This window comes from Oncorhynchus nerka, linkage group LG24 (genome assembly GCF_034236695.1).
Source record: "Oncorhynchus nerka isolate Pitt River linkage group LG24, Oner_Uvic_2.0, whole genome shotgun sequence".
NCBI classification, from domain to species: Eukaryota; Metazoa; Chordata; class Actinopteri; order Salmoniformes; family Salmonidae; genus Oncorhynchus; species Oncorhynchus nerka.
The window spans coordinates 60297774-60323588 of NC_088419.1; the positions used below are offsets into that span (position 1 = coordinate 60297774).

The 25815-nt window shown below is 42.8% G+C and overlaps 1 protein-coding gene across 6 annotated transcripts in view; it reads left to right on the forward strand.

Annotated features, from left to right (window-relative positions):
• The window catches only part of LOC115108335 (phospholipid phosphatase 2-like), a 51621-nt gene that overhangs the window by 13488 nt on the left and 12318 nt on the right, over positions 1 to 25815 (forward strand). Inside the window, exon 1 of one of the 6 annotated variants that reach the window (XM_029632537.2) lies at positions 2052 to 2474. The exons of 4 other annotated variants lie outside the window; for them this stretch is intronic. In XM_029632537.2, the coding sequence (XP_029488397.1) occupies positions 2414 to 2474 (61 nt within the window). In that variant the 5' untranslated portion in view covers positions 2052 to 2413. Of the gene's footprint in view, positions 1 to 2051; positions 2475 to 25815 lie in introns of those variants that run through there. One more of the 6 variants, XM_029632539.2, reaches the window with a different exon arrangement.

Consider the following 25815-nt stretch of genomic DNA (forward strand, 5'->3'; position numbering starts at 1 on the left):
ATATCAAGAAGGGGGGTGCTGAGGAGTATTTCTGTCTGTGTAATAAATCAAATCAAATTTTATTTGTCACATGCGCCGAATACAACAGGTGACCATACAACAGGTGACCTTACAGTGAAATGCTTACTTACAAGCCCTTAAATCAACAATGCAGTTAAGAAAAATACCCCCCCCAAACAATGTCATAAAAGTAACAAATAATTAAAGAGCAGCAGTAAAATAAGGCACTATTGTGGAGAAAAACTCATTCTCATTGGCTGGACCTGGCTCCCCAGTGGGTGGGCCTATGCCCACCCATGGCTGCACCCCTGCCCAGTCATGTGAAATCCATAGATTAGGTCCTAATTAATTTATTTCAACTGACATTTCCTTACATGAACTGTAACTCAGTAAAATCTTTGAAATTGTTGCATGTCAGTATAAGTGATAGTACCATTTCTTAGGATGTCTGATCCCTGGCTGCTATATTTTGAAACTGTATTTACTGTTCCTTGTTTTTCTATCAGATTTCCTGAGTTTGTTTCTGTTATAACACACTGAGGTTTCCATTGTGTCTTACTGTGCTTTCTGGCAAAGTCAAAGTGCAAGGCCACATGAAAAGTACTTCAAAATATATTAATAATATATTTATCCTATATATAAACGTTTACAAATATATGCTGAAATATCGTCTTATCTACTGATGCATGTCTAACTCCTGGTATTTAGCTACTCTTGTGTTATGAGCGAGGCTAGAAGGGTGTCATGCCAGGCTAGAACATAAACCTACCCCCAGTCTAGTCCTAATGAAGAAACAGAAATCATTAAATTATCCCAGCTCCATGGAGTCCTGCTGTTGCTTGGTAATGTTAATTATACAGTCCCAGCAGGATTTGTAAAAGTAATTTAGCTTTTGTAAGACTGTAAGTTTGTCTTGTTTCGCAGATTATTAATGTTTCCACATACTGAGCCCATTACTCAGCGTGGGTCCACCCTGCTTTGATTAATGCCCACAACTAATGTCACATTTAGACCCAATTTCGTTTTTACTACCCAGCGTCAACCGGCCAACTTTAGTCACGTGTGAGTCAGTATGCCTGGGGCTTTTTTGTTGTTGGAGGATAGCATGTTAAATACTGTACAGCATACTGAATTAAGGGTCAGGCACTGTATGGAAATCTATGCACATGTTATTCAAGTAAGCAATATTGACCCAGGACAGTGATCTGCTAAATGACTTAAATGTCAATGTAAATGTGGGTGTAGAGCTGGGACGATTAAACGAAAATGATCCACCCCTGACCATACCGATCACTTATCGCAGGCATTTTGCTGATATCGTTATTTACGTTAAGTAGCCTATACTATAGAAATGTTAAGTTTGAAATTAAATAAGTTTGTTAATATGGATGATGGCACAATTGATGGATACAACCATCAACGTAGTAGGAGTAGTTTAAAGGATAATAAATGAATAAAACTGCACATTGTTATAAACTAATCGTCATATGTATTGTTATTACATATATTCAGGCAATTTATCGTAATATTCATATCGCCTAGCTCTAATGGCGTGCCTGCTGAGATCTGTAGCCTACTGGCTAGAGTCGATGGATTTTGGTTATGTCATGATTGAATATAAGATATTGTTATTGCCATGTTTGGAGTGATACATTATTACTTGCCTTGAATGCCCTCAAGGCAATATCATATAACAACTCTAATTAAGATATAAAACATTATTTATCACACTTGTCAACATGAATGTAGTACCATGGGTTTCCCCCAAATTCCCAGTAAGTTTACACCGATCTATGGAAATGCTCTTAAATATCCCCAAAGGTGTATGGCTCATGTATCAATAAATACACAGTACAGTGAAGTTCATCCGCCTCCACACAAATCAGCTGCTGTCCACTGTAGGCTACTAAAACTAAATACTTTACCACCAGCAATACAGACTTCTGCTCAGCTTTCTTTTATTATTGCTGTCAGTGCCAATTCTTAAATTCAAATTTGGAGAAGATAATGTAGGCCTACTATTCGACGTCAGATTGTGGGAGTAAAAAATTGCAAGGAAGTGGGAAGGAGGGATCTGTGGCGTGGAGGGTTGTATTGGTTTGTAGGACGCCTCAACTACTAAAAACGAAGGTTTATTTTACAAGCCTGTCATTACAACCAAATATGAGGGTAAGAATTTAACACTGTCGCCGATTGAGATGACTAGAGTCTGAGTTTGGACATTTTTCGCACTTCAAAATTGCACATAGGTGTCAACATCTGTGGGCAGGTAGGAAAGTAGCTTTAAATCCGGAAGAACTCGCAATACAGGTTGGCTGCATACGTTTTACTCAGCGGACTCAATGGCAACACTCGTAAACTAAGTTTCCAAACACGTGTCTGATCAACTGGCAGCCTCTATCAATAGAATAAAATGATGGATTTGAGAAAAAAGAAGATGTATGTCTTGGTGGACGTGATGTGCGTGGCAGTAGGTAAGTAGCCTACAGTAGCGACAGTGCATCAATTTCACACTGCGCTTGAACATAGAAACGATTCTATAGTCTACACAAGCCAGACTTATGTATGTTCCTCGATAGCATATTGATTTGAGTTTTGGACTGATGAAGTACCAATTGATGTAAAATAGAACGGTTATCCACCCAGCTAACAACAAACGTAAACAACTTTAGAGCACTTTCCTTTGAGTCTCAAATTATTACCTAACGTATTCATAGGAACGTACCAGTTATGTGCAAGACATTTTTCAAAAAGACCATTCCATTATTGTCAAATATACAACGGGTGGGTTTAATCCTTATAGGCTACTCTTACCCTACTGTAACGAAAGCTGGTTCAACAGCAATGTGTCCGGTGTCTTTCTTATCTTATCCTGGCCATTCTTTAGCCAAGTAGCCTATCCATAAAAGGTTTATAAATATATATACTCGTGAGGCTTTTGCGTGACATAGGCCTACCTGCAGTGCATATTTGTATTTAAGGATCCACATTAGCCAAGGCTGTAGCTATTCTTCCTTGGGTCCAGCAACATTATGGCAGGTATATACAATTTAAAATATTACATGACATTACATTTCATAACACTTTTTACAACACATTAAGTGTGTTCCCTCAGGTCACTACTCTACTACCACATATCTACAATACAAAATCCATGTGTAGGTGTGTAGAGGGCGTGCTAGTAGTTTAAATAGACACCTTGGTGCATTCAGCATGTCAACACTTCTTACAAAAACAAGTAGTGATGATGTCAATCTCTCCTCCACTGAGCCATGAGACATTTACATGCATATTATTAATGTTAGTAGTCTGTGTACATTTTAAGGGTAAGCGGTGCTGCCTGTTCTGAGCCAATTGTAGTTTCCCGAGGTCTCTGTTTGTGGCACCTGACTACACAACTGAATATTAGTTCAGGTGTGACAAAACTAGAAGCCTGTTGGACTTGCCTTGTTGATAGTGTTGTTAAAAAGGCAGAGTAGCGCTTTATTATGGACAGACTTCTCCCTATTTTAGCTACTGTTGTATCAACATGTATTGACCATGACAATTTACAATCCAGGGTTACTCCAAGTAGTTTTAGTCACCTCAACTTGCTCAATTTCCACATTATTTCTTACAAGATTTTGTTGAGGTTTAGTGAATGATTTGTCCCAAATACAGCCTGAAGGAGGAGAGATTACTAGAAATGAATTTGGTTGACTCTTTTAACTGGATTAATTGTCAGAGTAGAGGACCTTGTGCATTTCAGGTAAAATAACAAACCAATGTTTATATCCCAGGACAAATTAGCTAGCAACAGCAAGCTAGCTAGCTAAATTGCCAAAATGTTTGATGCTTTTTGACCTGTCCCCAAATTAATGTAATTGGTTCAGAGTTTGTTTTGATGTTTAAACTTGCGTGTCCCTATTGCGTCTGGTGTGGGTGGACAAAATCAACATGCAGACGCATGCACGTGTGCACTCTGGTCAGCATGTAAGAAATATTGCCTTCTTATTCCGTTACCAAAAACCCACATATCTTTAAGATATTTTCTAATTTCTCTCACTCATGCGGAGGGAGGATAATGAAAGTTCACAGAAGTAACAGGTAAAGGTACACCTTTTAGTGTCAATTTTGTTGAGTTATTAAATCTCAATACACAGGGCCTCCCGAGTGGCAGAAAGGTCTAAGGCACTGCATCGCAGTGCTTTAGGCGTCACTACAGACCCGTGTTCGATCCCAGGCTGTATCAGAACTGGCTGTGATCAAGAGTCCAATAGGGAGACACACAATTGGCCCAGCATCATCCAGGTTAGGGGAGGGTTGGCCAGGGGGGGCTTTACTTGGCTAACCGCGCTGTAGCAGCTCCTTGTGGCGGGCCAGCCACCTGCAGGCTGACCTTGGTCGTCAGTTGAACAATGTTTCCTCAGACACATTGGTGCGGCTGGCTTCCATTTTAAGCGGGCGCGTGTTAAGAAGTGCGGTTTGGTGGGTCATGTTTCGGAGGGAGCATAACTCAACCTTTGCCTCCCGAGCCCGTTGGGGAGTTGCAGCGATGAGACAAGATCGAAATTGGAGAGAAAAAGTGGATAAAATACAAAAACTCAATATCCCACCATTGGCAAATCTGGGTTTTTTAGATTTAAGCTATATTAAATCAAATCCAGATAGTTATTTATTTTAGCGGTGACCAAAATCATAGATTCGATAAGATTGACAGACGTAGTAATACAAATGGCAAATTTAGGGAGCCTCCAAAGATGCTAATGCAGCTGCAATATACTGAGAAGTATTCCCTTTTTGGTGGGAGGGAAGGAAAAGGAGGAGGTTTATATGAGTTGCAATCTGGGAGGGCTCTTGGAAAACGTTTTTTTTCTTTTTACATATTCTATGCGGATTATTGATTACTCATCTAAACTCAGAAAAAAAGAAACGTCCCTTTTTTTGGACCCTGTCTTTCAACGATAATTCGTAAAAATCCAAATAACTTCACAGATCTTTAATTGAAAAGGGTTTTAACACTGTTTCCCATGCTTGTTCAATGAACCATAAATAATTAATGAAAATGCACCTGTGGAACAGTCATTAAGACACTAACAGCTTACAGATGGAAGGCAATTAAGGTCATAGTTATGAAAATGTAGGCCTTTCTACTGACTCTGAAAAACACCAAAAGAAAGATGCCCGGGGTCCCTGCTCATCTGCGTGAACGTGCCTTAGGCATGCAATAAATTGCAATGTCCGTACTGTGAGACAGGGAGACAAGACGGACAGCTGATCGTCCTCGCAGTGGCAGACCACGTGTAACAACACCTGCACAGGATCGGTACATCTGAATATCACACCTGCGGGACAGGTACAGGATGGCAACAACTGCCCGAGTTACACCAGGAACGCACAATCCCTCCATCAGTGCTCAGACTGTCCACAATAGGCCGAGAGAGGCTGGACTGAGGGCTTGTAGGCCTGTTGTAAGACAGGTCCTCACCAGACATCACCGGCAACGACGTCGCCTATTGGCACAAACCCACCGTCGCTGGACCAGACAGGACTGGCAAAAAGTGTTCTTCACTGACGAGTCACGGTTTTGTCTCACCAAGGGTGATGGTCGAATTTGCGTTTATTGTCAAAGGAATGAGCATTACACCGAGGCCTGTACTCTGGATGCCTGATCGATTTGGAGGTGGAGGGTCCGTCATGGTCTGGGGCGGTGTGTCACAGCGTCGTTGAACTGAGCTTGTTGCCATTGCAGGCAATTTCAACGCTGTGCATTACAGGGAAGACATCCTCCTCCCTCATGTGGTACCCTTCCTGCAGGCTCATCCTGACATGTCCCTCCAGCATGACAATGCCACCAGCCATACTGCTCGTTCTGTGCATGATTTCCTGCAAGACAGGAATGTCAGTGTTCTGCCATGGCCAGTGAAGAGCCTGGATCTCAATCCCATTGAGTACGTCTGGGACATTTTGGATCGGAGGGTGAGGGCTAGGGACATTCCCCACAGAAATGTCCGGGAACTTGCAGGTGCCTTGGTGAAAGAGTGGGGTAACATCTCACAGCAAGAATTGGCAAATCTGGTGCAGTCCATGAGGAGATGCACTGCAGTACTTAATGCAGCTGGTGGCCACACCAGATACTGACTGTTACTTTTGATTTTGACCCCCCCTTTGTTCAGGGACACGTTATTCCATTTGTTCGTCACATGTCTGTGGAACTTGTTCAGTTTATGGCTCAGTTGTTGAATCTTGTTATGTTCATACAAATATTTACACATGTTAAGTTTGCTGTAAATAAACGCAGTTGACAGTGAGAGGATGTTTCTCTTTTTGCTGAGTTTATTTACTTTTAAAGGGGATTGTACTCACTAATTTTGCAACAAAGTAACAAAGCATTTTCCAAATGTAATAGTTAAGCTATCTAGGCTTTCCTGGAATTAACAGGGCATAAATTAAATAAATAAAAAGCATACTCGTTTTTATATTTTAAATAGGAAAGGAGTAGATATTGCCATGCTCCAGGAAACTCGTATAAGGAAGGATTATATAAGCAAAATAAAAAACAACTTCCAAGGTGGCTGCCTTTTCTTCTGCTAATAATAGAACAAAAGGGGTAATTGTGTTTTGCCGTAATCTCAAGTTTCATATATTAGACCAAGCCAATGATCAAGATAGAAGGATTGCCTATGTGAAATGCATTTTTTCTGGCAAAGGAAAGCTTTTATTTCTGCATATGCCCCCAATACTCACAATTATTTATTTTGTTTCTTTATCCAAAATACTTACAGGAATATCTGATTTCCATGTGTTCTTGGGTGGTAACTTGAATACTACACTCAATCTAACAAATCGGGTACCGCACCACCACCCACCATAGCGTTCTGAAATATGGTCTTTGCACTAGCAGGTATATGTAGATATATGTAGAGTCCACAGATGAAAGAATATATTTAATATACAGTATAAGAATATATTTTTACTCTGCTAGGCTCCAATTATTTAAGGATCGATTACATATTACTTTATCACATTTAGTGCATCTGTGCTGAACAAAAATATAAACGCAACAATTTCAATGATTTTACTGAGTTACAGTTCATAAGGAAATCAGTCAATTGAAATAAATAACTTAGGCCCTAATCTATTACTTTCACATGACTGGGCAGGGGCACAGCATAGGCCCACCCAGTTGGGAGCCATGCCCACCCACTGGGGAGCAAGGCCCAGCCAATCTGAATGAGTTTTTCACCACAAATGTATTTTTTACCCCACTAGTGAGTTTTACATATCTCTAACGTTCACCCCAGCTCAAGTTTTTTTTTTATACACGTGATATCAGAATCACTGTTCCAAAATGTAATTGTTATGAAACAGGACAGTTAACCTGCGTTTCCCTCAAACCAAGGCACGCTGCCTGCTAATTATCTATAGGCTGTGTTTCAACTTGTCAGTTTCAAATGATTTTTCTAACAAGTTTTTTATTTTCTAACAAAAGTTTGAGTTGAGGTGTGTTCCTCTTCATTAATTCACATTTCACTGTTGCGGACAATATATATTGAGGCTTTACTGATCCGGACAAACTTCTCACTTCAACGAGAGTCCCAGCACTTCCCAAGTGTTTCCCCAGATCAAATAAAAAGACATTTGCGCATTTCTAGTCAGAACAGGCCTTGCGCTAACTTTTTCCCCCTGGCACATTTTCTGGCTGGCGCCCACATGACCTTTTTGTTGTTTTCCTTACAAATAACTCTGGACATATGTGCATTCCTGTCAAAGTAAGTGCATTATTTTCTGTATATTGTGTTTATACTGTAACATACCGTATGCATGTATGGAGCATAGTGCATTTACTGTTTTATTCACATGTTTTCAAGTACTGGTGACAAATCATGCATTCCAATTATTGCATAGATTGTAATGTACACATGATGTCTAATACTTTTTTCAAGGTTATGCTGATTATGATGAGCTAATGCTTAGCTATTTGACAGCTATGTGTGGTGCCATGTTTGTTGACATCATACAATGCATTCTGGTTGTCACGTAAGCGTCTGTCAGACAAAAGATGTTATAAGAAAAACAAGGTGAAGGGATATAGTTCACTCGACATCGTGCAGCCTAACAATGTATTAAGAATCAAAACATTTAGCCCAACGTTTGTATCACAACTAAAGTTACATTTAATAACACTAAATTAAGTATATAGGAATACCTATTTCTTTAACTGCTCAACACAGAATAGCCGCATGTGCGCACTCCATCAAATTGTTTGGAGAAAATCATTTTTAATTGTGTTCTTCATACTATAAAATAATGCTACGGAATTCTAAGCAAATCTAAGCAAGTCTACTAAATGAACTAATGTAGCCCACAGCCATTTGGCATAGCCAGATCAGGACCTATAGCTCACAGCCATTTGGCATAGCCAGGTCAGGACCTAACATAAGGACAATTCAGAGTATGCTATTCTGTTCTTCTGAAGAATACTACATTTTCTTTATATCATGCTTATTTAGACCTGTCTAAAATAAATATAATTTTCTAGGTCACATACATGGTTAGCAGATGTTATTGCGAGTGTAGCGAAATGCTTCTGCTTCTAGTTCCGACAGTGCAGCAATATCTAACAAGTCCACAACTACCTAATACACAGATCTAAGTAAGGAATGTAATAAGAATATATACATAAATATATGGATGAGTGGCATAGGCAAGATGAAATAGATGGTATAAAATATAGTATATGAGATGGGTATGATTTCAAGTCTGTATGTTGGCAGCAGCCTCTGTGTTAGTGATGGCTGTTTAACAGTCTGATGGCCTTGAGATGGAAGCTGTTGTTCAGTCTCTCTGTACCAGCTTTGATGCACCTATACTGACCTCACCTTCTGGATGGTAGCGGGGTGAACAGTCAGTGGCTCGGGGGGTTGTTGTCGTTCATCTTTTTGGCCTTCCTGTGACATCGGGTGCTGTATGTGTCCTGGAGGGCAGGTAATTTGCCCTGGTGATGCGCTGTGTGGACCGCACCACCCTCTGGAGAGCCTTGCGGTTGTGGGTGGTGCTGTTGCCGTACAAGGTGGTGAGGATTTTAAGTGTCAAGCCACATTTCTTCAGCCTCCTGAGGTTGAAGAGGCGCTATTGCGCCTTCATCACACTGTGTGGGTGGACCATTTCAGATTGTCCGTGATGTTTACGCAGAGGAACTTAACTTTCCACCTTCTCCACTGCTGTCCCATCGATGTAGATAAGAGGGTTTTCCCTCTGCTCTTTCCTGAAGTCCATGATCATCTCCTTTGTTTTGTTGACATTCAGTGAAAGGTTGTTTTTCTGACACCACACTCCGAGTGCCCTCACCACCTCCCTGTAGGCTGTCTCGTAGTTGTTGGTGATCAAGCCTACTACCGTTGTGTCGTCTGCAAACTTGATGATTGAGTTGGAGGCGTGCATGACGACACAGTCATGGGTGAACAGGGAGTACAGGAGGGGGCTGAGCACGCACCCTTGTGGGGCCCCAGTGTTAAGGATCAGTGAAGTGGAGATGTTGTTACCTTCCTTTACCAACAAGGGATGACCCGTCAGGAAGTCCAGGACCAATTGCACAGGGCAGAGTTTAGACCCAAGGCCTCAAGCTTAATGATGAGCTTGGAGGGTACTATGGTGTTGAATGCTGAGCTATAGTCATTGAACAGCATTCTTACATAGGTATTCCTCTTGTCCAGATAGGATAGGGCAGTGTGCAGGGATATGGTGATTGCATCGTCTGTGGACCTATTGGGGCGGTAAGCAAATTTAAGTGGATCTAGGGTGACAGGTAAGGTGGAGGTGAAATGATCCTTGACTAGCCTCTCAAAGCACTTCATGATGACCGAAGTGAGTGTTACGGGGCGATAGTCATTTAGTTCAGTTACCTTTGCCGCCTTGGGTACAAGAACAATGGTGACCATCTTGAAGCATGTGGGGACAGCAGACTGGGATAGGGAGAGATTGTATATATCCGTAAACACACCAGCCAGCTAGTCTGCGCATGCTCTGAGGAAGCGGCTAGGGATGCCGTCTGGGCCGGCAGCTTTGCGAGGGTTAAGGAGGCTGAAAAATATAATGGCTCTACAAATAATTCATAGGACACCTAGAGCTGACTATTCTACAACTACAAAAGACCATTCCTTTTTTTCCCCTCAAAGTAAGAAAATCTATTTAAGAATTGACCAAAAAAAAACTCACAAAATACATTCTACAATTTACTGGATAAAACTGCATGATATCATTATATTGGCTCATTCTCTGCTATGCTTAATTGCACCAATAGAAAATACACTTAGCTACAGAATTTGGAGAATGATCAGAGCGCATCTTCTGGACCCAAATTTGATTAAATATCTAAATATTCTTTAAAGATTTACCATTACAAATGTAGACATAAAGGATATACCAACCCCCGATATAATCTGTGATGCCTTTAAGCCATACATTAGGGGAATAATTATCTCATGCTCGGCAGAAGCTAAATATGATTTAGAAAAATAAGTCCCCATCTTAGGAAAAAGCCCATAAAAAGATGATCAAATTTCTAAACTTAAGCACGAATATGATCTTTTACTTTTGTTGAGAGCCAACAACAATTACAGGTTAAACTCAAGTCATATTACTTAATGGCAAATTAATCCTTTTAATATTTTGCAGCTCTCACAAAGCGAATACAAGCTAAACCAGTTACGATTTTAAACGATAAAGATAAATGCGCTAATTACAAATAACATGATTAATTACAATTTTAAAAGCTTCTATGAACATTTATTTAAATCAGAATTAATCAACAGTTGGACTGATCCTATAGCCTTCTTAGACTCAACAACCCTGAAGCAATTATCAGCAGACAAAAAATAATCACTAAAAACAGAGGTCACCCAAAAATAAATATTGTTAAAACATTTGCGCAGAGAAAAGCACCAGGAATGGATGGTAATGTGGGCGCCAGCCCCTGTTTACACAAATGACAAATAACATGACAACACAAATGTCACTCAATTCAATACTTCCTAGTTCCATGTATCAAACGGTTATTTTTATTTTTTTACCCCTTTTTCGTGGTATCCAATTGTTGTTTAGTAGCTACTATCTTGTCTCATCGCTACAACTCCCGTACGGGCTCGGGAGAGACGAAGGTTGAAAGTCATGCGTCCTCCGATACACAACCCAACCAAGCCGCACTGCTTCTTAACACAGCGCGCATCCAACCCGGAAGCCAGCCGCACCAATGTGTCGGAGGAAACACCGTGCACCCGGCAACCTTGGTTAGCGCGCACTGCGCCCAGCCCGCCACAGGAGTCGCTGGTACGCGATGAGACAAGGATTTCCCTTCCGGCCAAACCCTCCCTAATCCGTTACAACAGAGCCTGGGTGCGAACCCATGAATTTTTCCTAAGTCTGAGGGTGGTTTTAATCTTCCAGACTTGGATTTGTATCAACTTGCTACCCTCGGCTGTTACTTGCGACATATAGTTAGTTAAATGCACTAAAGAGTAACAATTGGGTACAAACCCTCCCTAATCCGTTACAACAGAGCCTGGGCGCGAACCCAGGGTCTCTGGTTGCGCAGCTGGCGCCGCAGTACAGCGCCCTTAACCACTGCGTCACCCGGGAGGCCATCAAACGGTTATTTCAATTATATTAAAACCATGAAAATATATAAGGAACTCTCCATCTACAGCAATCCTTTAAGTGGACCAAACAAATATTAAATACTTAGGATGCTTAAGTGACAACAAATATACAGTATAAAGATCTCTTTATTCCATTACTCAACAATATGAATGCAGATCTATATAAATGGTACAATCTTTCTATACATCTTACAGGTAGAATAAACCTCTTCAGAACGGCATGGCTTTTATACTTACTCTCGGTAATACCAATTACCCCACCAAATATATTCTTTAAATAAGTATACTCCGTAATAAGATTTTATATGGGCAATGCATTCATAGAATAAAAATGAATTTTTCCTAAGTCTGAGGGTGGTTTTAATCTTCCAGACTTGGATTTGTATCAACTTGCTACCCTAGGCTTTTACTTGCAACATATAATTAGTTAAATGCACCAAAGAGTAACAATTGGGTACATGTTGAAGATGCACATACTCATACCCAAAATCTTTTTACGTGTCCATTTTCAAACTATAAAGCTAAGAACATTAACATTAAATTAAATGTATTCTAGAAGAACCAATATAACTCCCTAAAAACTGCAACCTTATGGAACAATCCTTGGATCGCTTTTCAGAATTCACCAATAAATTGGTCCACAAGAAAAACTAAAGGCATAGAAACCCTAAATATTGTCAAAGACAAGACTCCAGTCACCCAAGTCATAGACTGTTCTCTCTGCTACCGCATGGCAAGCGGTACCGGAGCACCAAGTCTAGGACCAAAAGGCTCCTTAACAGCTTCTACCCCCAAGCCATAAGACTGCTGAACAATTAATCAAATGGCCACCCGGACTATTTACATTGACCCCCCCTTTGTTTTAACACTGCTGCTACTCGCTGTTTATTATCTATCCATAGTCACTTTACCAAATTACCTCGACTAACCTGTATCCCAGAACATTCTCGGTACTGGTACCCCCCGTATATAACCTCATTATTGTTATGGAATCTTCTTGTAACTTTTTTAAACTTTCGTTTAATTACTAAATATTTTCTTAACTCTATTCCTTGAACTGCATTGTTGGTTAAGGGCTGTTGTATTCGGCGCATGTGACAAATATGATTTGATAATAGAAACAAATGTATTTGGTAACGGAATTACAAAAACAATTGTAACGGAATTACTGCAAAAGAATGGCTACAATTGCAAATCATAATAGTCCACAGTTGGGTCACCTTATACTGTCCTCCCTTCCACTGGCATACTGTTATATTCAGCTCATAGTGTCACCTTATACTGTCCTCCCTTCCACTGACATACTGTTATATTCAGCTCATAGTGTCACCTTATACTGTCCTCCCTTCTACTGGCATACTGTTATATTCAGCTCATAGTGTCACCTTATACTGTCCTCCCTTCCACTGACATACTGTTATGTTCAGCTCATAGTGTCACCTTATACTGTCCTCCCTTCCACTGACATACTGTTATATTCAGCTCATAGTGTCACCTTATACTGTCCTCCCTTCCACTGACATACTGTTATATTCAGCTCATAGTGTCACCTTATACTGTCCTCCCTTCCACTGACATACTGTTATATTCAGCTCATAGTGTCACCTTATACTGTCCTCCCTTCCACTGGCATACTGTTATATTCAGCTCATAGTGTCACCTTATACTGTCCTCCCTTCCACTGGCATACTGTTATATTCAGCTCATAGTGTCACCTGTTACTGTCCTCCCTTCCACTGGCATACTGTTATATTCAGCTCATAGTGTCACCTTATACTGTCCTCCCTTCCACTGACATACTGTTATATTCAGCTCATAGTGTCACCTTATACTGTCCTCCCTTCCACTGGCATACTGTTATATTCAGCTCATAGTGTCACCTTATACTGTCCTCCCTTCCACTGGCATACTGTTATATTCAGCTCATAGTGTCACCTTATACTGTCCTCCCTTCCACTGGCATACTGTTATATTCAGCTCATAGTGTCACCTTATACTGGCATACTGTTATATTCAGCTCATAGTGTCACCTTATACTGTCCTCCCTTCCACTGACATACTGTTATATTCAGCTCATAGTGTCACCTTATACTGTCCTCCCTTCTACTGGCATACTGTTATATTCAGCTCATAGTGTCACCTTATACTGTCCTCCCTTCCACTGACATACTGTTATGTTCAGCTCATAGTGTCACCTTATACTGTCCTCCCTTCCACTGGCATACTGTTATATTCAGCGTATAGTGTCACCTTATACTGTCCTCCCTTCCACTGGCATACTGTTATATTCAGCGTATAGTGTCACCTTATACCCTCCTCCCTTCCACTGACATACTGTTATGTTCAGCTCATAGTGTCACCTTATACTGTCCTCCCTTCCACTGGCATACTGTTATATTCAGCGTATAGTGTCACCTTATACTGTCCTCCCTTCCACTGACATACTGTTATATTCAGCGTATAGTGTCACCTTATACTGTCCTCCCTTCCACTGACATACTGTTATATTCAGCTCATAGTGTCACCTTATACTGTCCTCCCTTCCACTGGCATACTGTTATATTCAGCTCATAACTGTTTTCTCTCTGTTGTCTGTTGGTGAAACCAAGAGTTAAAACAGTCTGTCTGGACAACCCCTCACTCTCTTAATCTCTTAATGACACCTCTCCCGGCTCTTACTGACACCCCTCCCAGCTCTTACTGACACCTCTCCCGGCTCTTACTGTCACCTCTCCCGGCTCTTACTGACACCCCTCCCGGCTCTTACTGACACCTCTCCCGGCTCTTACTGTCACCTCTCCCGGCTCTTACTGACACCCCTCCCAGCTCTTACTGTCACCTCTCCCGGCTCTTACTGACACCCCTCCCAGCTCTTACTGTCACCTCTCCCGGCTCTTACTGACACCCCTCCCAGCTCTTACTGACACCTCTCCCGGCTCTTACTGTCACCTCTCCCGGCTCTTACTGTCACCTCTCCCGGCTCTTACTGTCACCTCTCCCGGCTCTTACTGTCACCTCTCCCGGCTCTTACTGTAACCAGCATCCTCACCCACCAACACTGGACGTCCATGGAGGTAAACTATTTGGTTAGTCCACCCTGGCCTTGATGTTAATGTCCACCGACTGGACCAAATCTGAGCCGATCATAGATGTGAAATACACATTTGGACAGCACATTACAGTACAGCTGTATTGTACTGCACTGTACTCTACTGTGCTCTGCTGTCCAAACTTGTGAATCCACTTCACTTACTGTAGTCCAATAGCCAAAAGAGATTGTTTCAAACTCAAGGTGCCATTTCGTAGCTGACACCACATTCTTTCTGCAGACATCTTTGGATCTTAATTCGTAGCCGATATAAATGTTTTTGGAAAACGTGGTCGCATAAAAACCTCAGGGAGATTTGACTGTGATTCCATTACCAAAGTTGGCATCTGCACAGTTCTTCCACAAAATACATTTTTTAAAGGATTGTCAGTGGAAATTGTTCAAAGTAATCCAAACCACATCAATGGTTTGTTAAACTTTTGAAATCAATGGTTTTTTTTGGGCATATATTTTAAAGTGAAAAAACTGAGTCAAAGCGTAATTCTGTTATCCTGGAATTACCCCTAGGCTATAGCTTGCTTATTATGAACGTATCTCACACGTACCATACAATTTACGGGAGCCTGGCCTCCCGGGTGGCGCAGTGGTTAAGGGCGTGTACTGCAGCGCCAGCTGTGCCATCAGAGTCCCAGGCTCTGTCGTAACTGGCCGCGACCGGGAGGTCCGTGGGGCAACCCACAATTGGCCTAGCGTCGTCCGGGTTAGGGAGGGCTTGGTCGGTAGGGATGTCCTTGTCTCATCGCGCACCAGCAACTCCTGTGGCGGGCCGGGCGCAGTGTGCGCTAACCAAGGTTGCCAGGTGCACGGTGTACCCTCCGACACATTGGTGCGGCTGGCTTCCGGGTTGGATGCGCGCTGTGTTAAGAAGCAGTACGGCTGGTTGGGTTGTGTATCGGAGGACGCATGACTTTCAACCTTCGTCTCTCCTGAGCCCGTATGGGAGTTGTAGCGATGAGACAAGATAGTAGCTACTACAACAATTGGATACCACGAAATTGGGGAGAAAAAGGGGTAAAAAAATGTTTTTAAAAAAATGACAGGAGCCTAATATTTTTTTTTGTGTGGAGTACGGACAATATGTTCCTACGCTGCCACTCCCTCTCCTTGATAGGCTGCTGTGCAGTGAGTGCTCCGCCACTGCAAACATTGGCTAGTTCTTGTTTCAGCAACTCTCGCTTCTTTATGGCAGCATAACTATGAAGATTATCACAAATAGTAGGCAGTTTTAAACGACTTAAGGAATAATAGAGCCATCTGGCTACTTTTCAGGCAGGGGAGTGTAAAACAGCATAAAACCACACATCTAAAATACATGCAGAAAATATATATATATTTTTTTAAACCACTAAAATAAGTATTGAACCATTATCGGGCAATAAAACACGCATAAATCTGTACAGGACACACATCTAAAATACATGCAAGAAATATTCAAAGACACACCAAATAAATCGTAAACCATTCCAGGAAATAGGTTTTTGGAGCAGATTATGAAGAGCGTGTTCTGAGAATAGGCCTATCCCATCTACATTCCTGCTAGTGATAACACAGCTAGCAAAAAACAAGCAAGTCATCAGATATTGAATGACCTTGTATTCGGACGCACTCTTTTGGACTTGGAAGATAATTATTTGCCCTTGCGTATACAAGGCAGCTCTGTTGTTGAATTCTTCACATCAGGCTTGAAAGTCCTTGTAGGATGTAATCATTTGACTTTTTCCACTGTTATTGAATCATAGTGGTGAAACTACAAAATTCTAATCTTGGAATTTTGTGACCGCAGCATTTAGGTCTGTATAATTTGCATATTCAGACCCAACGCAGATAAACTCCATTGCTAGAATGTTAAAGATTTCACACCCCAGGTAGCTGGGATTATATTGTCGTGATCCCTTAACATGTGACGCGCTTGATGTTTGACAGCAGTCAAACTCAGATTACACCCACACACCATGGCTGTTATCGTTGTTATTGGTTTTGCATCGTTCGTTGATAATTCTCATTTCCGTGATGGGCCTTTTCCTTCTGCACTGACTGGGTTTGAGCTTCCTGAAACTCTGTAAAATCATGCTATGTTTGTTAATGGAAATTTGATATGCCTCCCTAGTTTCCTCAATATTTGGTTTGCCCAAAATCTCTCAAAGAATGTGCCTCTTTTCCACACTCAATTCCTTTTCAAGGATATTGAAGCAGCTTGACAGGCCAGCTGCTTCAATATTGAATTACTTCAATATGAACTCTGGCTGGGCATTTAAAGTGCAGGTTGTGACAATGAATCAATTATAGTGAAAATGTTCCTGTTATTTTAGGCGAAGCTAAATAAATACATTGTGGTCATTGTCAAAATCCAACAATCTATCATCCACTCTGACTTCCTCATTATTATTTAGCACATTGCCCATGTCTTCCAGGCCCGTTCAGTCCTTTTGCGTGAGTGTGGTTGGGGGCTATGATAACTGTAAACTGATAGTCTGCCAATGGTAAGTGCAGTTATGATTTCGTGATGGTCTGGCCTTTGGCGGTTTTTGGGAAAGCCTTTCTATCTACCAGAATACTTTTCATTAGCATCATCGCTAACGGCTACGCAAAGTGGTAAACGGGCTCACCACACACAGGGAATTCTTATTGGCTCTTCAGAAAGTTACAGGAAATACAAACCACTGATGCATTCTTACGAACTTGGCCAAAAATATATTATTTTTCAATACATTTAGTTGATTAAGTTGAATACATGTTTTTTATATTGTTGAATTCCATTTTAATGTATGGATTGTGTGATTCCGTCCACGTTCTCTGCATCTCAGATTTTATAGGGCCCCAGAGAGGAGAGCGCAGAATGGGTAATGCTGTTGGGACCTGAGGCTTTCAGGATATGATCCATCCCACCATGGGATTTCTCCAGAAGTGAGAACTTCAGACCGACTGCTACGTAGAGAGTCTCGCTGGCTCACCAATCCTCCTAAAGCCCACCATGTCACAAGCCTTGGCTTAAAATCTCTAGGTCAAATTTAGAGGACCCACCTCACCCCATGCACCCTCCAAAGAAAGGAGAAGTAAGTCAAATCCATGCTCCTGATCCTAACAAAATAGTTTTTAGGCACGGAACACACCCGTTATGGTGTGGCCTTAGTTCCACCACAAAAATGTCTTCATGCATTCCACTGCCCAATTCCATGCCAATACTATGATGACAATGTTTTTGCTGGCTTTCCCGTAGGACATACATTGTTAGAGTTAAGAATGAAACTGAATCACTACAATGGTGTGGGGAAGTTGATAAAAAGGGAGTGTGCAGTGGTGTGGTCTGTAGTTTAATTATTAAAGGTTACTGTGAAGTGTGAATGAATGGTAACAAGCCAGAACCGCAAAGAGCTGCTAGCCATTCCCCAGGGTTAGCTCTCTCTGCATGGTCTCTCTGCAGGTGTGCTCTCAGACCAGGACTCAGGCTGTTCTCTAAAGCTGGCCCTGGGGTTAAACGGACCCTGCTGCTAATGCCTAGGGGTTAGGTTGAGTTACCATGACAACGCAGTTAAATTAAAAGTAGAGTGGAATCATTGGAACTCTATTCAATATCAGAAATCATTATCTTTCCAGTTCTTCATGTCAGCACTTGCTAATTGGTCAATGTAGTCGGGTAGGGGTACTTACATTTTTGGAATACTCTGGAACCTTCAGTGTTCAATTTCGGACAATGACGAGTGTTTTTAGGATTATGAAGCAAAAATTCACCCCAAAAAATGAAGGTTTGCAATAAATAGATGTGATCACAGAGCAATAAAGCAGGTAATTGCTTATCCTGCCCAGTGCCTAGCCCAGGTCAAACTATCAACAGCTGGTGTGTTCTTAAAGGCCCAGTGCCTAGCCCAGGTCAAACTATCAACAGCTGGTGTGTTCTTAAAGGCCCAGTGCCTAGCCCAGGTCAAACTATCAACAGCTGGTGTGTTCTTAAAGGCCCAGTGCCTAGCCCAGGTCAAACTATCAACAGCTGGTGTGTTCTTAAAGGCCCAGTGCCTAGCCCAGGTCAAACTATCAACAGCTGGTGTGTTCTTAAAGGCCCAGTGCCTAGCCCAGGTCAAACTATCAACAGCTGGTGTGTTCTTAAAGGCCCAGTGCCTAGCCCAGGTCAAACTATCAACAGCTGGTGTGTTCTTAAAGGCCCAGTGCCTAGCCCAGGTCAAACTATCAACAGCTGGTGTGTTCTTAAAGGCCCAGTGCCTAGCCCAGGTCAAACTATCAACAGCTGGTGTGTTCTTAAAGGCCCAGTGCCTAGCCCAGGTCAAACTATCAACAGCTGGTGTGTTCTTAAAGGCCCAGTGCCTAGCCCAGGTCAAACTATCAACAGCTGGTGTGTTCTTAAAGGCCCAGTGCCTAGCCCAGGTCAAACTATCAACAGCTGGTGTGTTCTTAAAGGCCCAGTGCCTAGCCCAGGTCAAACTATCAACAGCTGGTGTGTTCTTAAAGGCCCAGTGCCTAGCCCAGGTCAAACTATCAACAGCTGGTGTGTTCTTAAAGGCCCAGTGCCTAGCCCAGGTCAAACTATCAACAGCTGGTGTGTTCTTAAAGGCCCAGTGCCTAGCCCAGGTCAAACTATCAACAGCTGGTGTGTTCTTAAAGGCCCAGTGCCTAGCCCAGGTCAAACTATCAACAGCTGGTGTGTTCTTAAAGGCCCAGTGCCTAGCCCAGGTCAAACTATCAACAGCTGGTGTGTTCTTAAAGGCCCAGTGCCTAGCCCAGGTCAAACTATCAACAGCTGGTGTGTTCTTAAAGGCCCAGTGCCTAGCCCAGGTCAAACTATCAACAGCTGGTGTGTTCTTAAAGGCCCAGTGCCTAGCCCAGGTCAAACTATCAACAGCTGGTGTGTTCTTAAAGGCCCAGTGCCTAGCCCAGGTCAAACTATCAACAGCTGGTGTGTTCTTAAAGGCCCAGTGCCTAGCCCAGGTCAAACTATCAACAGCTGGTGTGTTCTTAAAGGCCCAGTGCCTAGCCCAGGTCAAACTATCAACAGCTGGTGTGTTCTTAAAGGCCCAGTGCCTAGCCCAGGTCAAACTATCAACAGCTGGTGTGTTCTTAAAGGCCCAGTGCCTAGCCCAGGTCAAACTATCAACAGCTGGTGTGTTCTTAAAGGCCCAGTGCCTAGCCCAGGTCAAACTATCAACAGCTGGTGTGTTCTTAAAGGCCCAGTGCCTAGCCCAGGTCAAACTATCAACAGCTGGTGTGTTCTTAAAGGCCCAGTGCCTAGCCCAGGTCAAACTATCAACAGCTGGTGTGTTCTTAAAGGCCCAGTGCCTAGCCCAGGTCAAACTATCAACAGCTGGTGTGTTCTATCAAAGCTGGGCCCAGTGCCTAGCCCAGGTCAAACTATCAACAGCTGGTGTGTTCTTAAAGGCCCAGTGCCTAGCCCAGGTCAAACTATCAACAGCTGGTGTGTTCTTAAAGGCCCAGTGCCTAGCCCAGGTCAAACTATCAACAGCTGGTGTGTTCTTAAAGGCCCAGTGCCTAGCCCAGGTCAAACTATCAACAGCTGGTGTGTTCTTAAAGGCCCAGTGCCTAGCCCAGGTCAAACTATCAACAGCTGGTGTGTTCTTAAAGGCCCAGTGCCTAGCCCAGGTCAAACTATCAACAGCTGGTGTGTTCTTAAAGGCCCAGTGCCTAGCCCAGGTCAAACTATCAACAGCTGGTGTGTTCTTAAAGGCCCAGTGCCTAGCCCAGGTCAAACTATCAACAGCTGGTGTGTTCTTAAAGGCCCAGTGCCTAGCCCAGGTCAAACTATCAACAGCTGGTGTGTTCTTAAAGGCCCAGTGCCTAGCCCAGGTCAAACTATCAACAGCTGGTGTGTTCTTAAAGGCCCAGTGCCTAGCCCAGGTCAAACTATCAACAGCTGGTGTGTTCTTAAAGGCCCAGTGCCTAGCCCAGGTCAAACTATCAACAGCTGGTGTGTTCTTAAAGGCCCAGTGCCTAGCCCAGGTCAAACTATCAACAGCTGGTGTGTTCTTAAAGGCACAGTGCCTAGCCCAGGTCAAACTATCAACAGCTGGTGTGTTCTTAAAGGCCCAGTGCCTAGCCCAGGTCAAACTATCAACAGCTGATGTGTTCTTAAAGGCCCAGTGCCTAGCCCAGGTCAAACTATCAACAGCTGGTGTGTTCTTAAAGGCCCAGTGCCTAGCCCAGGTCAAACTATCAACAGCTGATGTGTTCTTAAAGGCACAGTGCCTAGCCCAGGTCAAACTATCAACAGCTGGTGTGTTCTTAAAGGCCCAGTGCCTAGCCCAGGTCAAACTATCAACAGCTGGTGTGTTCTTAAAGGCCCAGTGCCTAGCCCAGGTCAAACTATCAACAGCTGATGTGTTCTTAAAGGCCCAGTGCCTAGCCCAGGTCAAACTATCAACAGCTGGTGTGTTCTTAAAGGCCCAGTGCAGTCGAAAATGTGATTTCCTGTGTTTGATATGTATCCACACTGAGGTTGGAATAATACTGTTAAAAAATGATAATGCCCTGTTACTGTAAGCGCTGTTTGAAATTTCAGCCTGTTTAGACCAGAAAGAAAGAGTTCCAAACCTCTCTGCCAATAACAGCTAGATTTCAGTTTTCCCCTCTACACTCAGACCACTCTCAGACAGTCCTGTCAAAATGAGTGTTTGAGAAAATGCTCTTTACTAAGAAGCATTTTTCTTTTTTTGTTGAAAACAATCACAGAAAGGTAATTCATTGTTACAAAGAAATTATTTGATATTGAGATAAAAACAGCTGCATTGGACCTTTAAGTTAGGTGAGGTGTGTGATTAGTAATGACAGAGGCAGGTTCAAAGTCACTAGTTGGAGGCCTCACAAGCCCCCTGCTTTACAACCAGGGAACACCCATGCCAGGATTTCACTGTGGGATTAGATGTTCCTTAAACAAGACGCTATGCTTCAGACAGAGAAAGAAATCTCTCTATGTCTTAGATGGCCTCAGCGGCTAGTATGTCATCTATAGTTACCTGTTTTGGGCGATACTCAAAGATCTACCCTAGTTTAAGCTTGAGTTTGACATTTATTATAGGCTCCTCATTCCCACCACTCTCACCCTCTCCCTCTATCTCTCCCTCTCTTCTGTCTGTGTAAACCTACACTCAGCACAAATAGACAGTGGGTGTTGGCTTATTGCACAGAGGAAGGGCTGGGTTTAACTTCTCCCTGTCTGAAGTGTTCATAGGTAGCACTACAAAGAGGCCAGCAGAGCAGAATAGCATGGTCTACGTTTACAGCTGTGCTCTATGCACTCCGTTTCAGGCCATATGAATCGCTGTGTGCGGTTTCTAATGAATGAAGGGTATTCCGAGCAACGTGTGATGACTACATTTCCTCCCCAGCAAGGCGGAGGTTACACTCACCACACACACTCTCCAGAGGGTTATGTTTTTTCTGCTGTGATTTTTATTCCCTTGTTGTACACTAATCAAACACAGAGACAGCTGAGAGGACAGAGGATATGAGTGAGTGTATGACTCAGAGTTGTGTTAGGTCTCCACATCCATACGACCCCCCCCCAAGGGCTTGGCCCGTTTACTGAGGAGGAACGAGGAGGAGTCATCTGGTTTGCCATGGGACTTGGGGAGATTTGCCATGTTTTTTTCCTCCTTCTCTCATACTCAAAGGCACAGCATTGTTAAGCAGAGTACCCTTGGCAGTACCAAGGAAGTGAGTGCAGGACAGCAAAGGAAAAGCTGTGCTATCAATGAATGCCTTGGTGTGCCTTCTCCTTTGATGAATGCCACAAGGGGAAGTTTATGGCATTTCAACTTAGTGCCATCTGTAAGGAAGCTTTTCTCTTCATGTTAAATCAGATTTGACTCAATAAAATGTTCCCATGTTCTTTGACCTGACTGCGCTTGAGTTTCAAGTGGTTGAAAGAGGCTTGTGAAGGAAACTATGTAGCTTGTCTCTGGGGATTCAGGATTCTCATCCAGTTGGGTTGTGAAAAGGCATTGTCATGAGTTCTCAAACTGTTTCCACTCGATGAGAAATTTACTGATGACAGCACAGGAAATGGTTATCCCAATTTAGTTATGTTATGGAAACTGAAGACATTTCAATGAACAGTAGAAGAGGTGGACTAACACCCTTAGATGGGTTTGTGTGGTGAAGTATTGTAACATGGATTTCACAACATATGACCATATAAACGGTATCTACATTTTAGGGATTTCATGTTTTTTTTATACCATGAGCCTACTGTACTAATATATCTAGCTCCCAGATGTATAATCAAAATATGTGTGGCCTGGTCTATTTGTTTGATCTAACAAAAGTCAGACTATTCTCCAGACCAGATTTAACTGCCCTCCATCCGCACTACTTGGTGCTCAGAATGCGTAAATGATGAGGAGAGCGAGAGAGCAACAGTGGGATTAGAAGGCAATGGGTAGCAGGATTTAGTGTGACTGACAGGGGAAGTTGGGCATTCCTCGTGTGAATGAGGTTTTACGCCCAGCACATACCTTCCACATTAGTCAGTCTAGCCAAGGTCGACTGTGGTGCTGGGAGAAGGACCCTGGTCCACACATTACACATTGGGTGAAAGAGAGAGAAAAAAAGAGAGAGAAATAGAACGAGTATTGGCATTAAGAGGAAAGGAAAAAGAGATGCACTGGAGGAAGGAGAAAGAGAGTAGAGGCACTGAATGAGAGACAGAGAAGAGTCACTGGAGAAAGAGTCACAAGATGACCCTCGCAGTGTGGAAAGACAGACCATCCAATCCCAATAAAGCAGAGAGCGTTCTAGCACATGGCCCAGCTGTGACCCTGTAGGAAAGCATTCTCTCCAGTCTGAACCAGTCAAGTCAAAAATAATCGGCACAAAGGACAGTGAAATCCCGGGCTGGATGTTTTAATAGTTTTGTCCGGCCTTCCTTAAAGCAGTGCAGGTTCCATAGAGTAAAAGGCAGGGACAGGCTCTGGTCTATAGTGCAGTGGCTGTGTAGTATCAGGTGGAGAATGCTTTTCTAATTAAATCAGTGGTCCAGATGAGTTGGGCAGTACAATGATCCAGGTGTTTGAGTCCAGGCTCTGACCCCTCCATTAGTTCACCCAGGGGCATGAATTTACATTTAAATTCCAATGCAAGATTTGAAAAAGAGCAATGTATTTTCAATGAAGACTCTATGGTTCTTTTGCTGGAAATTGTATTCCCTTCCTGAATTGAAAGGGCATTGACCCCAATCCTGCCCTCCACTGTGCAGAGAGATAGAGAGGATGTGACGATTTTCAGTGGCTCTTAGCTTCCAGTAAGATTATGGCCACAATCATCCCATGTAATCAGCTGTCTAAAAAAAACCTGGCTCCATTCAGACCTCTATATTTACAGAGTGTGAGAGTGTGGAAGGACACATGGAATGACCGAGAGTGAATGAGATGGAGAGACTAAATAAGAGAATGAGGGGCACAAAGGAGGAGAGAAATTACTGGTGTGATGGAATATAATTCATTTCTGTTGCTCAGCTCAGAGAGGCCAGGTAGTTTAATCCCTCTCTATCGCTTATGCATATCCAATGGCATCGAGCAGGTGCTGGATAGCTTTAACTTAAGCTTTTGTTCCATGTGTTTGTGTCTAAACCCTCGTCATTTGCCTTTACCTCTCTCTTGTATTTCTGTTCCGCAAGACCCCATTTTAAGAAGCATTGAAGATGATTGTGAAGGTAGAGGAGAAAAAGGAGCATTCGCTTCTCAAAGTGTGACTAAAAGCTATTCAAATGGGATTCCTTAATCTGAGGCTGGAAATGTGAACTCCTGCTTCCTGTGACTTCAAAAGGCCTAAGTATGGGCTCAAATAGGAGATCTTTCACAGGCAGCATTCCCAGCAGGGCCTAATTTCCTTCCAACTGTAGTGTCAGGTGTTTTCATGGTCCTCATGGAGCGAATACACTCCTTCAAACCTGCTTTCCTCTATTATTCTACCTTTTCCCACGAGGACTTTCATTTGGTCGGTTAAAAGACAGTTTCCTTCTTTCATCCTGTAAAGATGAAGTTCGCTGTCAATTTGGGTGGTGAAATGTTCTTGTGGTATCCTGGAGACCTATTTTTGTCTGTTTTTGCCTGGTCAGTGTGGCTGTGTTTGTTTTTGTCTGTCTGTGTGCATGTTTTGGGGCTCAGAGGCTTGGAAGTCTCATCCTATGTAGAGGTTTATTAGACATCCCTACTTCACAACACCAGACTAGATATTAATATTGAATTTTAGATTTGTCTCATCTGTTAAAAGTGATGTCTGCAGTATAAATGCAGCGTTATGAGTACAGAATATAAAGATGTACACAACCTAAGAAGCCTAGACGGGGGGGGGGGGGGGGGGGGTCGCGTCTGTATCTCTGGTTCCAGAGAGACTCTACAAAGAAAAACTGAAAGAGTGCCCTCTTCAGCCGGCGTCCATTCGCCTTTCTTTATACACTGGTGACACTATTCCTGTGTTAGGGCAGATCCAGGTACCAGTCCGGTATGAGGGGAAGGAGTGGACGCTACCGCTTGTCATTGTTAAAGGAGAAAAATCAGCCTTGCTAGGCAGAAACTGGCTACAAAAGATCAGGTTGAACTGGGGAGAAATCTTCAGTCTCAGAAATGACAAACCAGTGAGTCAGGCTACACTCACTAACATGCTGGAGACGCACAAAGATCTTTTCAAAGATGGCTATGGTGAAATACAAGACTTCACAGCAAAAGTCAGAGTGCAAGAAGGAACCAAGCCTATCTTTCACAAACCACGTCCGGTTCCCTATGCTCTTAAGGAAGCAGTAGAGAAGGAACTGGAACGCCTACAGAAGAATAACATAATAACGAAAGTAGCGAGGAGCGACTGGGCCGCTCCGATTGTTGTAGTCCCAAAGAAAGACAAGACCGTCAGAATGTGTGGTGACTACAAGGTCACAGTAAATCGCTGCATACTACCAGAGGAATATCCACTACCAAACGCTGAAGATCTGTTTGCCACTCTAGCTGGTGGGAAGGTTTTCAGTAAGCTGGACCTGGCATTCGCTTATCAGCAACTGAAGCTGGATCCGGAGTCAGAACAGTATCTGACCATCAATACACACAAGGGGCTATT